Source organism: Fundulus heteroclitus, chromosome 1, assembly GCF_011125445.2.
Source record: "Fundulus heteroclitus isolate FHET01 chromosome 1, MU-UCD_Fhet_4.1, whole genome shotgun sequence".
Taxonomy (NCBI): domain Eukaryota; kingdom Metazoa; phylum Chordata; class Actinopteri; order Cyprinodontiformes; family Fundulidae; genus Fundulus; species Fundulus heteroclitus.
In genome coordinates this window covers 1761943-1774388 of record NC_046361.1, presented here as the reverse complement: position 1 = coordinate 1774388, position 12446 = coordinate 1761943, and the positions used below count along the sequence as shown (strand labels likewise).

General features: G+C 42.5%; 1 protein-coding gene across 3 annotated transcripts in view; it reads right to left on the bottom strand.

The window, feature by feature from the left end:
• Nucleotides 1-3389: 3389 nt before the first annotated feature.
• The window catches only part of LOC105921808 (paired box protein Pax-7), a 55965-nt gene continuing 46908 nt past the window's right edge, over nucleotides 3390-12446 (bottom strand). For all 3 annotated transcript variants that reach the window (XM_036142331.1, XM_036142468.1, XM_036142375.1), the window contains one exon: nucleotides 3390-4818. In XM_036142331.1, the coding sequence (XP_035998224.1) occupies nucleotides 4715-4818 (104 nt within the window). In that variant the 3' untranslated portion in view covers nucleotides 3390-4714. The remainder of the gene's footprint in view (nucleotides 4819-12446) is intronic.

Sequence of the window (12446 nt, the reverse complement as noted above, 5' to 3'; positions counted from 1 at the left end):
CGTGTTCCCTCGCCCGGACGCAGGTCACCGGGGCCCCACTCTGGAGCCAGGCCTGGAGGTGGGGCACATTGGCGAGCGCCTGGTGGGCGGGCTTTTACCCATGGAGTCCGGCCGGGCTCAGCAGGAAAAGGTGACATGGGTCCCCCTTCTGATGGGCTCACCACCTATCAGAGGGGCCAAAGGGGTTGGGTGCGTTGTGCAATGGGTGGCAGTAGAGGGCGGGACCTTGGCGTTCCGATCCTCGGCTGCCTAAGCTGGCTCTTGGGACGTGGAATGTCACCTCTCTGGTGGGGAAGCAGCGTGAGCTAGTGCGAGAGGTTGAGAGGTTCCGACTAGAGATAGTCGGACTCACCTTGACGCATGGCTCTGGCTCTGGAACCAGTCTCCTTGAGAGAGGCTGGACATTCTTCCACTCTGGAGTTGCCCCTGGTGAGAGGCGCCGAGCTAGGGTGGGCATACTTGTTGCCCCTCATCTCAGTGACTGCACGTTGGGGTTCACCCCGGTGAACGAGAGAGTGGCCTCCCTCCACATTTGTGTGGGGGGACGGGTTCTGACTGTTGTTTGTCCTACCAGGCTTTATTGGCTTGTAGGACTCCGGAGGCAGCTGATGTGTACCGGCAGTCGAAGCGGCAGGCGGCTCGGCTGGTCGAAAAACTCAGGCGTGGGAAGGGTTCGTAGAGGCCATGGAGAAACACTTCCACACGGCTTCGAAGCGATTCTGGTCCACTATCCAGCGTCTCAGGAGGGGGAAGCAGTGCAGTACCAACACTGTTTATAGTGGGGGTGGTGTGCTGCTGACCTCAACTCGGGACGTCGTGCGTCGGTGGGCGGAATACTTCGAAGACCTCCTAAATCCCGCCAACACGTCTTCCATTGCGGAAGCAGAGCCTGAGGACTCTGGGTCAGGTTCTCCCATCTCTGGTGCTGAGGTTGCCGAGGTTGTTAAAAAGCTCCTCGGTGGCAAGGCTCCGGGGGTGGATGAGATTCGCCCTGAGTACCTTAAGGCTCTGGATGTTGTGGGGCTGTGTTGGTTAACGCGGCTCTGCAACATTGCATGGACATCGGGGGTAGTTCCCCTGGATTGGCAGACTGGGGTGGTGGTCCCCCTATTTAAAAAGGGGGACCGGAGGGTCTGTTACAATTACAGAGGAATCACACTCTTAAGCCTCCCTGGTAAGGTCTATTCTAGGGTTATGGAAAGGAGGGTCCGTCGGATAGTCGAATCTCAGATTCAGGAAGAGCAGTGTGGTTTTCGTCCTGGCCGTGGAACACTGGATCAGCTCTACACTCTCAGCAGGATCCTGGAGGGGGCATGGGAGTTTGCCCAACCAGTCTACATGTGCTTTGTGGATCTGGAGAAGGCATTCGACCGTGTCCCTCTGGGGGTCCTGTGGGGGGTTCTCCGGGAGTATGGAGTACCAGGCCCTTTAATAAGGGCTCTCAGGTCTCTGTATGACCGGTGTCAGAATCTGGTCCGTATTGCTGGCAGTAAGTCGGACTCATTTCCGGTGAGAGTTGGACTCCGCCAAGGTTGCCCTTTGTCACGATTCTGTTCATAACTTTTATGGACCAAACCAAACACAGCAAAATCACTTAATGTATGCACAATATTACCAAAACTCCCCTTTGGAGTAATTAAGCATTAAACTATTTGCTAATAGGTTCTGCCCAGGCACAAAATATTACCTTATGGTTAAAAAAATGGAAATAAAAAAAGGAAAGTCCTTTCTTTACTTGGTGTTGCTTTAGTGAGAAGGTCCTGGCTCAGCCCTGGGTCCGTTGTTCCAAGCAGAGGCTTCAGGCAGGCATGGGTGACTTTGCCGTGAGGAGCAGAACAAAAAAACAACAACACAGTTCTCCAGGCACTCTCCTACGCTTAGTTTGGCCAAAACAACGAGTACAGTCTGTGTTGATCGCTGGAAGATAGCGGCTTCCAATGGGATCAAAAATTAATTCACGTTTTAAGTCTAAACTTCCCTGTTCAGAAATACAGGGGAAAGTTGATTTGGCAAAAACTCGGACCAGCAAGGAATCAAATCACGTTCCATGTTGAGAAAAACCCAGAGTGAGCGACAACTGCTTAGGTGTTCCCAGTTGGCGGATTGCCAGAAAAGAAAAGAGAATTGTTCATCTTTGCCTTTTGTGTCATTTCCATGGCAACAAGATAAAGTTCTCGTGGGATGGTCGAAGCGACCGTGTTGCATGCTTGGAGCTGCAGTCTATCACATCATAAAATAGCACAACACAAACAAAAGAGCCCAGTGACAAAGACAAACTAAAGGCTTAAATAATAGAGAAAACAGGTGCAAGCGATGGGCCAAAATGAGAAAACACAGGTGAACAGCATCTGCTAACGAACTGGTTACTCTGGAAGGGGGAGGATCATATCCCAGTGCAGACAGGGAGGAATGCAAGGAAGAAGCTGCAAGTAATCTACTAGCACAGAATAAATAAATAAGAAAAAAAATGACATGAACCAAATGGCGACACTAAAGGTGCGTTCACACTGAATATGAATGTGGCGGCCCAAGCCACAGATTTACATGATGTCCCTATGTACAGGTGCAATACAGGAGCAATGCAACGCAAAGCGAAGCAACAGATGCGTTCTGCTATGTAAAAGGCACAATTTTGCAGATTAAAGCGAAGCCAGAGTGACACGAAAGCGCCGATGGATGTGAAGCTACAGTTGTTAAGGTTGAAAAATCTGAACCTTTGTTTATTGTCGTGCCACAACAACCAATCAGGAACTGGATGTGACTGTGACGCGGGGTGAAAGACTGCTATGGAGATGAAGCTGTTTTCCTTCAACATGGAAGACAAGCTCATGGTGGTGGTCTGCAGTCATCTGAATTGTATGACTGAACCAATTGTTACTACCGAGACAAATCCAGAAAGGACCAAGCCTGGAGAAAAGTGAGTGAGGAAACTGGAGTGGCAGGTAAGTGAAAGTGTCACTAGACAGCACCATTGTACTACGGTTTGTCTAGCTTGTTGCCCAATGTGCAATTTCTGTCGCTCGCAATGTGAGCAGCCGGCCAGCAAAAGTGCCCCCTTTGTCGCCAAAATGGCGTTCAGTGTGAACGCACCTTAAGTAATACATAAGAAAATAAGGAAGCTAAAAAAACACCTGACAATAAGGAACATGTGTAAGGTATGTGGTTATTGTTCTGTGCTGGGTAGGGCTGTGGTGCAGTCTTACCTTTCTCCAGTAGGGTGCAACAGGTAGACGGCACTTTTAAGGAGGCATAAGCCAGAAGGAAGGAGTCAGAGCATTAGTTCTCCCAAGCAGTATCCGTGTTAATAGCCAAGAACTATTAAACATAATGAACAATTAGGGGGGAAAAAAAAACATAAAAAAAAGAATACAACATGAAAACCAAAGACCAAAGGTTCATGACATTTATTGCTTCCAAACAATTTCACCTTTAACAAAATTATTGACTACCCATTTAAACTTTAAACGGTTGAAAGACGAAATACAAGTCAAACACAAGGCAAAATTGAACAAAATAGTAGTGATAGACCATCATCATCTTTTGTCTGACAACCTTTCTGGTGTACTTTGTGTGTTCTGAGATCAACAGATATTCTTTCTGAAAGCAAGTAGACCAAAATACTATAAATTTGGAATTGCAATAAAAAGCAGCCTTTTGTGCAGTTGCACTATCTCACAAAATAATAAGAAAACCTAAACAATAAATAATATTTTGAATATTTAAAATATTTGAATCAGTAAAGCACTTATAGATTATGTATCTACAAGTTAGAGTTTCTAATTCTAAGGAGGAAGCTTTGGGACAACAAACTTTAAATCTGAAAACAAATTGTTAAAAATGTGTATACAAAATGTCTTCTTTGCATTTCTTTGTGCTCATTTGAACATGATCAAATTCTCAACAGTTTCCTTTTTTTACTTTCCACTGTACTTTGTGCCATGTGAAATAATTTAACAAATGCATATGAAAATACTGAACCACAAAGATCTTGTTTTAGACATGCAATAACAAAATTACTGAGCAGAAAATGTTAAACATATGAGGATTTTGGCTTTTGGAGTCTTAGCACTGAGAAAATACAGACAACCACAAAAAAAAAATGTTCCATGGTTAATTATGTGATCAATTATGCTCATTATACAAAATACAGGGATAATTTTCATTAAGTATTTTTGCCAAGTTCAAAAAAATAAAGAAAATCTTGGGAGAACTCCTGAGTTACTGTAATATTAAATGTGTGCAAGAGAACAGAATGTGGCTGAGAATCTTGAATTGAACAGTGGAATAACTCTCAGTCATTATCTCTTATCATCCAGCTGTCACATTAATGTTCATCTCCCCATCTAAAAAAAACAGTATCTCTTCAACTTAATCACAGTTTGTGATTTGTGAACAGTTCTTACCACCTGTTATTTATAAGTCTCTACAAGACATAGAAATGTATGTAAATACTGATGTAGAACAGTAAAACAGCATTAGTGATCCACAGAAACTTCAAATTGTCCAAACTGAGTACTAAACATTTGCTGGAACAGATATTTCAAGAGATGTGAAAATGTGGCCCTGTTATGGCTCTCTGCCTGTGAAACAAAAGAAACAACAACAAAAACATTTAAATTGATGGAAAATCTCCATTAAAGTTTTGAGTTGTAGCAAGGATTATCAGGTTTGCTGGTTGTAAGGTTTCCTGCTGTTTGTGTGTCTAGAAGGCCAGTCAAGTCTTGACATGCAGTAGCCCCGGTACAGCTGAGTGATTGGTCAGCTTCATCCTGTGCTGACTAGAGAGGAAAAGGTTCTTTGCCAAGTAATCCACAGCAGCTGGGAAAAAGATGGATGACAGAATGAAGAGTTAATGGAAGGAATCATCTTTATATACTGCTTATAGTCTGACTGTTGGGAGGGTAAAAACTATAGAATTTTACTTATTTATTTTAAATCTTTTTGTTTCCAGGTTCAGTTCAGGAATAATCCCCGAGATAGAGAAAATGTCTGCTGATCTTTACAGGACTGCTTTGCAAACACATACTGGGAAGTGTTTAAAGATCTTGGCATCGATCTGGACACTGATCTAAAGGCTTACACATCATATGTGCTGTCATATGCTGTCCTACCTACATAAACAATCAGAGTTTTTTCCGACCACTTTATCAGCAATAACTCATGCAACATGTGGAGATGCATCAGGACCATTACAGATTATAAAAACAGCAACCAGCACCTCAGGAACGATCCAGCTCTCACTGGTAGCTTCTTTGCAAGCTTTGACTGTTAAAGCAGCAGGTCTGAAAATCTACCTTAGCAAGATGTGCAGAATCATCCCCTCATCCTGTAGATGCACCAAGTGACTTCCCCCTTAAAGAAGCTCAGTGCCAACAGGCTGCAGGTCCTGACATGGTGTTAGGCCAGATGCTAAAAACTTGTGCTAACCAACTTGCAGGGTATTTTCTGGACATATTCAACCTCTCTCTGTAGCCCTACATGGTTCCAGCCTAGCAGAAATCATCCATCAACATGCCTGTTTCCAAAAAAAATAAAATAAAAGTCATCAACTGCCTCAATGACTACCATCCTAGTTGTTCTGACCCCTGTCATCATGAAGTGCTTCGAGAGGATCTTCCTAAAGTACATCAAGGACGTGAACCCTGGTGACCTGGACAGCCTGCAGTTCGCCTACAGGGAGAATTGTTCTACAGAGGATTTTTTCTCGCTGACACTTTACATGGCTCTGACTCATCTACAGCATCCCAACACCTATGTTAGGATGCTATTAGGAGACTTCAGCTCAGCCTTTAATACCGTAATCTGAGACATGCTGGCCCTGAAGCTCTACAACCTCGGATTACTTCTACCGCTCTGCTCCTGGATCTGTGATTTCCTCACCAACAGATCCAGATGGTGAGAACTGAAAAATGCACATTTGCCCCATTGATCCTCAACACTGGCATGCAGCAGGGTTGTGTCCTCAGCCCTGCTCTCTTCCCCCTCTTCACCCACGACTGTTCCCATGGTTAAGTTTTTCAATAGAATTTCATTTATATAGCGCCAATTCACAACACATGTCATCTCAAGGCACTTTACAAAGTCAAATTCAATCAAATCATACAGATTGTTCAAAAAGTTTCTAATTTTAAGAAAACCTTGTAGACTGCATCAAGTCTTGACAAGCAGCATTCACTTCTCATGAAAGAGCATAGAGCCACAGTAGACAGTCATCTTCATAGTTGATGGCTCTGCAGCAATCCCTCATACTTAGCAAGCATGACACAACAGTGGGGAGGAAAACTTCCCTTTAACGGAAAGGAAAACCTCCAGCAGAACAAGGCTCAGTATGAACGGTCATCTGCCTCGACCGACTGGGGGTTAGAGAAGACAGAGCAGAGACACTAAAGCACAGAAACACACATTGATCCAGGAATCCTTTCTATGTTAAATAGTAATAGCATACTAACTAACTAACTAACTAACTAACTAACTAACTAACTAACTAACTAACTAACTAACTAACTAACTAACTAACTAACTAACTAACTAACTAACTAACTAACTAACTAACACAACAAACAATGTAAATTGGAGAACAGTAGGATAACTCAGCAGAGTGATAAAAATAGACCCTGATGTCCTCCTGCAGCCTAAGCCCATAGCAGCATAACTACAGAGTTAGCTCAGGATAGCTTAAGCCACTCTAACTATAAGCTTTATCAAAAAGGAAAGTTTTAAGCCGAGTCTTAAAAGTAGACAGGGTGTCTGCCTCACGGACCAAAACTGGGAGTTGGTTCCACAGGAGAGGAGCCTGATAGCTAAAAGACCTGCCTCCCATTCTACTTTTAGAGACTCTATGAACCACCAATAGACCTGGAGCCAATTGACTATAGAGCTCTGATATATGATGGAGCTTGATTATTAAGGGCTTTATACATTAGAAGAAGAATTTTAATTTATATTCTTCATTTAACAGGAAGCCATTGAAGGGAAGCTAAAATAGAAGGATATGATTACTCTTGTTCATTTTCATCAGATCTCTTGATGCAGCATTTTGCATCAGCTGAAGGCTTCTTCTTATTTATAATTAATACTGTCAGTCTCTGTGCTTGGGTCCTTTCCAAACCACAAGTTGGTAATTATTGATCTAAGTCTGGCAAAATTCTGCTCAAGCGCCTCCAGGTTTGTTGCAAAGAGTGTCTTTTCAATTTATACTATAAGATTCTGTTTTTCTGTTAGACATTGTATGTAGCAAATATGTTAATCACAATGAGCTTCTGATATACTCTGCATGTAACATGCATTCCTTAAAAGCAGCTGGACATGAAATTGCATTGCCCTTCAAAATATATTCTTCAAAATCCATATTTGACCTTCCTCTTTTAGAATCTGAACTTTCTGTGCCATTCCCTATAATGTGATTTTGGTTTAAGATGGTTATAAATATATTGTATTTAATCGTATTAGTTTTCTGCAATTTTCCTTGTGTAGGTCTGATGATAAAACAGTGCCAAAAAAACAAATGTAAATAGATTTAATTAGCCTTGACAATTATAATTAAAGAGTCAATCCAGAAACCGTGCGAGACAATCAAAGTTTGATTATGAGACTCAGTGAAAACAACCTAATGCTACAGATATTCTAAAACTAGCCAACCGAGGAAGATATAAATAAAGTACTTTGAGGTTTCTGGTTATGTGGAAAAAAAAGTTTAAGATGTAACAACTTTGAAATGCACTGTAATAAAGTCTTTAAGGATTAATGCCTGAGAACAAAGTCAGCACACTTAAATACAATCATCACACACCTAACTATAATAATTAGAATATTAGAAATTAAATGAGAAAAAGTCTATAACGTGTTGTGATTTTCATTATTGCGTTTAACCAGTACAACATGTCAGTGGTTTGCCTGTGGCGGTTTGACATTGGGTGTGTAAGATTTTGGGTTTCGCATTCTACACAGCAGCATTGTACTACCCATAATATGCCTGCTAGTTAAGTTTCCTAGCTTTGTCTGGTTATTTTAAAATGGCAAACAGCAGCCATTAAGTTCATCAGCTCGAGAATCACCTGTCAAACAACAGGACATGCTTTTTCCAGTATGCAACCATAAAAAGTAAAGTAGACACGGCAAGTTTATTCGTATAGCAGACTTCAGTAACAAGACAATTCAAAGTGCTGTATTAAAATAACTCATATTTATTCAGACCTTTATATATTTTTCCATTATGATAACCCCTAGTTATAACCCCTAGTTATTAAATACGATTTTTATTTTGAGTGTTCACACTGTGAATTTTGTGAACTGCCAACCTTCATATAAATAGTGTTAGCACTTTGACTCTTATTTTAAAGAAGGGAGGTACTTACAGATATAATATTTAAGTGACATGTCTGTAAGTGGGCTTATGCATAAACACCATCTGTCTCAGAGGGAGAGGACGATCCATTTGAATCCTCATAGAAGATTTAAAGTATAAACTTGGCTGGCAGGAAAAACATTCTCTTAAAGGGTCCCTGTCAGTAAGCCTTTGAAACACACACACACAAACACACACACACTGCTCCCTCACTAGATCTCTGGGTGAATGCATCTTGGCAGACAGACCTGCCCATGTATACATGTTCTTATTTGTTCATTTCTTTTCTTCTCAGCAAAGGCGTGACAGGTTTCTTTCCGTTCACATGAGGTTATGAATGATCATACCCTGGTTATCTCCTTCGAGTAATCCAAACATGCACTCAATCCTTCTGACGGAGAAGTTATCGCCAGCTGAACCTGGGAGGTGCAACGTCAATATCTCAGAGAGAAAAAATATGCAGAGAATTAATGCCAGCTTTTAGAGAAAAAAAAATCCACCCTCTATGTGAGCTTAACTACTAGCTGCTTCCTTCAAACATACCTATGTTGTCATTCTCTAAAGGTTAAAACTAAACACTCTATTGAAAATCACGCAAAAGTAATGTAGTGATATCATAAATGTTTCAAATAGATTTTATACAGAACAATGGCATTATTGTTATCAGAAAAAATTGGACTTCCTGGTCACCCCAGTTTAGCCGGCCTCCTGAAGGAGGTAGATTGGGACTATTGGGCAGGGTTCTTTCAACCTACTAACACACCCCAATCCAGACGACCACTCACCAGCCTGCCCATCTCGCCTGCTGCTCCCGCCACTGCGGCTCCCTCCGCTGCTGCTCCAGCCGCCGTTGTTCCTGCCGCAGCTCCCACTTCCTCAACGTCACCAGCAGCTTCCCCTTCGCCGCCTGGCTTTTACCAACGCAGACGTCGCGCTCGCCGATGTAGGAACACCTCCACAGCCCTTCCCAGGGCTCAGCCTGACTATCCTGCTGCATCTCCGTTGTCTACTTCCCTGGTGAGTTGGTCCAACGTCGTCGGCACTGTTCTGGTGAGCCCGGCTAGACGCCCCTCTACACCACATCGACTCTGCCATCACCTTCACGACGCACAGCTGGCTTCTCGAGTGCGAGCTGGTGCCGCTGCGCTGAGAGCCACACCTTCTTCCGCTAAAGCGCCCCGGATCCACGAGACCCAACTGTGGGACATCTTTTACGGGGACAGGGATTACCTGCTCCCCTATTGGCCCACTCCTGTGTCCTCCAGGTCAGGGTCCTGGAGGACCTGCCGGCTTCCAATGCACCTGAGTTCCAGGAGGTCCATGTCCCGGAAGGCCTGATTACCTCCAACGCACCCGAGTTCCAGGCGGTCCTGTTGACCATTGACGCACCTGAACTCCAAGAAGGGGTCTGGGGGGACCCACCTCCAACCGTCGCTCTCAAGCCCTGAGAGGGGCTCCTGAGGCACCCGCCTACAGCCTCCACTCCTCGGACTTAGCCTCTTCGGGGTCGCCCTCTGCGACCCCTTCGGACTCTGACTCTGACTGTGCTCCGGCGCCGGGGTCCAGAGACCAAATGAATGCAATGCAGATTAAGTGATTGATTATTACGTTTATTTTTTGAGGACTCTGGTCCAAAGTTTACAACTTCTGCCTTCAGAATTTAAAAACTATCCAGCTATGAATTTAAAAGTCATCCAGCTTTTGATGTCATCAAGACATGCCTGTAGTTGAAGTAATTGATTGGATTCATCAGAGGTTATGGATAAATATAGCTGAGTGTCATCAGCATAACAGTGGAAATTTATCCCAAGCTGTCTAATAATTTTGCCAATCGGACGCATATATTGGAACCAAATGTGTATTTTGGGTTTTGGTCACTAGATGGGGGTGTCGGCTCCTGTATATAAACCAAGAGGTGATGGGTAGTTGACAGGTGTTGAACCAATGTTGCTGTCATGGAATAAATGGAGACCTTCATAATGGTTCATCTGCCTAAAACGATTTCTTTTTGGACACGAAGAAGCTCGCTGGAATTCATTTGACAAGCGAACAACAGGTACAATGTTAGCCGCTCAGCGCGTCATAACTAAGTAGCAACGGATCAACACTAAATTAGCGCAGTGTTAAACTGGCTACTATAGCATATGTATAGTAAAAAGGATTGGCCCAAGGACTGAACCCTGTGGTACTACACAAGTGACCCTAGAGTTTGAAGAAGATTTATTATTAAGATGAACAAACTGGAATTTGTCTGACAGATAGGATTTAAACCAGCTTAATGCTTTCCCCTTAATCCCTACAGTATGCTTAAGTCTTTGTAGGAGAATATTGTGATCAACTGTATCAAATGCAGCACTGAGATCTAACAGGACAAGTACAGGCACAAGTCTATTTTCTGAGGCCATGAGAATATCATTAGTGACCTTCACCAGAGCTGTTTCAGTGCTATGATGAGCTCTGAAGCCTGACTGAAACTCCTCAAGTAGGTAATTACTTTGTAAATGTTCACATAGTTGATTAGCAACTAATTTCTCAAGAATTTTAGATAGGAAAAGAAGATTTGTAATTTATTAAGTCATCTTGATCAAGAGAAGGTTTCTTAAGTAAAGGTTTAATAACAGCTACTTTAAAAGCCTGGGGTACATATCCACTTTACTAAGGATAGATTAATCATGTCTTAAATAGGGCCACTGATCAAAGGGAATACCCTCTTAAACAACTTGGTTGGGATTGGGTCTAACGTACAGGTAGGAGGAAACATGAGGAGTTCCCAAACGTGATGTGCAGCAAAAGAAAATGTTTTAAAAGTGCTTATGTGTTAGAAACAGATGTTAAAGATAAAAGCAAAAGAGTCTGGAGCAACAGACAGCGATTCACACCGTGACAACAGGAAGTGACACAATACGCCTTACCGCAAACAGTAAAATAAAATAAACTAGGCAGTGGTCAGGCTAACTACAAAATCAAAGGACAGATGGGGTCAAGCAACAAGCAGGCAGTCAGAACAGACAGGGGTCAGGCTAACTAAGTAAGTCTGGTAACAGATCCAGATCAGGTAACGAAGGCAGGCAGTGTACAGGCAAAAATGGACAGGCAAACAGGTCAAATCAGTAAACAGGTACATCAGAGGTCAGGCTGTCTCAAAAATCTGGAGGCTAATCAGGTCAGGTCGACAGGCAAACAAAGAACTGAGAATGCTGGACTAGACTTACCTACTGGCACTGATGACTGGTCTGAAGGCTGAATATATAGTGGTGGGAAACAGGTGGATCAGGTGTGTGGAGTGAATGATCAGACCAGACATCAGTGCCGAGATCCTAACAGAACTTAAATAAGAGACTAAGACAGAATATAAACTATAACAGAAACAAAACAAGAAAGATACCAAAACAGAACCTAAATTAAAATAGAAACTCAAACTATGACATAAACTAATTTAACCTCATTCCATATTCTTTAAAATTAACTTTTGTTTGCTAACTTAGATCTGCAGTGAACCAAGATTCACTGAATCATTCTTATGGTGATGCTTTTCAACTATTATTTGTCCCAGATCCCAGGATTGAACCTTGGGGTAAGGTGACCAGATTTCTGAAATCAAATCTGGGGACATTTCTTGGACGTGGATAAAAATCAAAACATCTTATCAAGATGAAATTAGGAAACGGGGAGAGTAATGGTTTGATTTATTTTTTACATATTTATAAATATTTAAACAACAAAAATCAAGTGTAAAAGACAGGAATGTGCCTCTCCACACTTTTAGAGCATCCTGAGATTAATAAAATGAATAAATAAGGTTATTAATAGAAAACTAGAACTGTGTCTCTGGGTTGGGGGAAAGTGGTGTGGGTGGAAGTGGAGGGGTCAAGGGTAATTAGCACGGCTTTCCAATTTTGTGGAGCCCAAAGAGCTCTGCCGCCTCCTAAGGGGAGAGTGACATGAGAGGAAAATAAACGAAAAAATAAATACAAACATTTAGCCTATGCCTGTCTGTGGAGACAGAGTTCCCCCACCTTTTCAAAAAAGTGCAACAAATACTCATTCTGTTTACGTCTACATACCTATGAGAAATAGGTTTTTCTGCTTTAACATCAAAAAC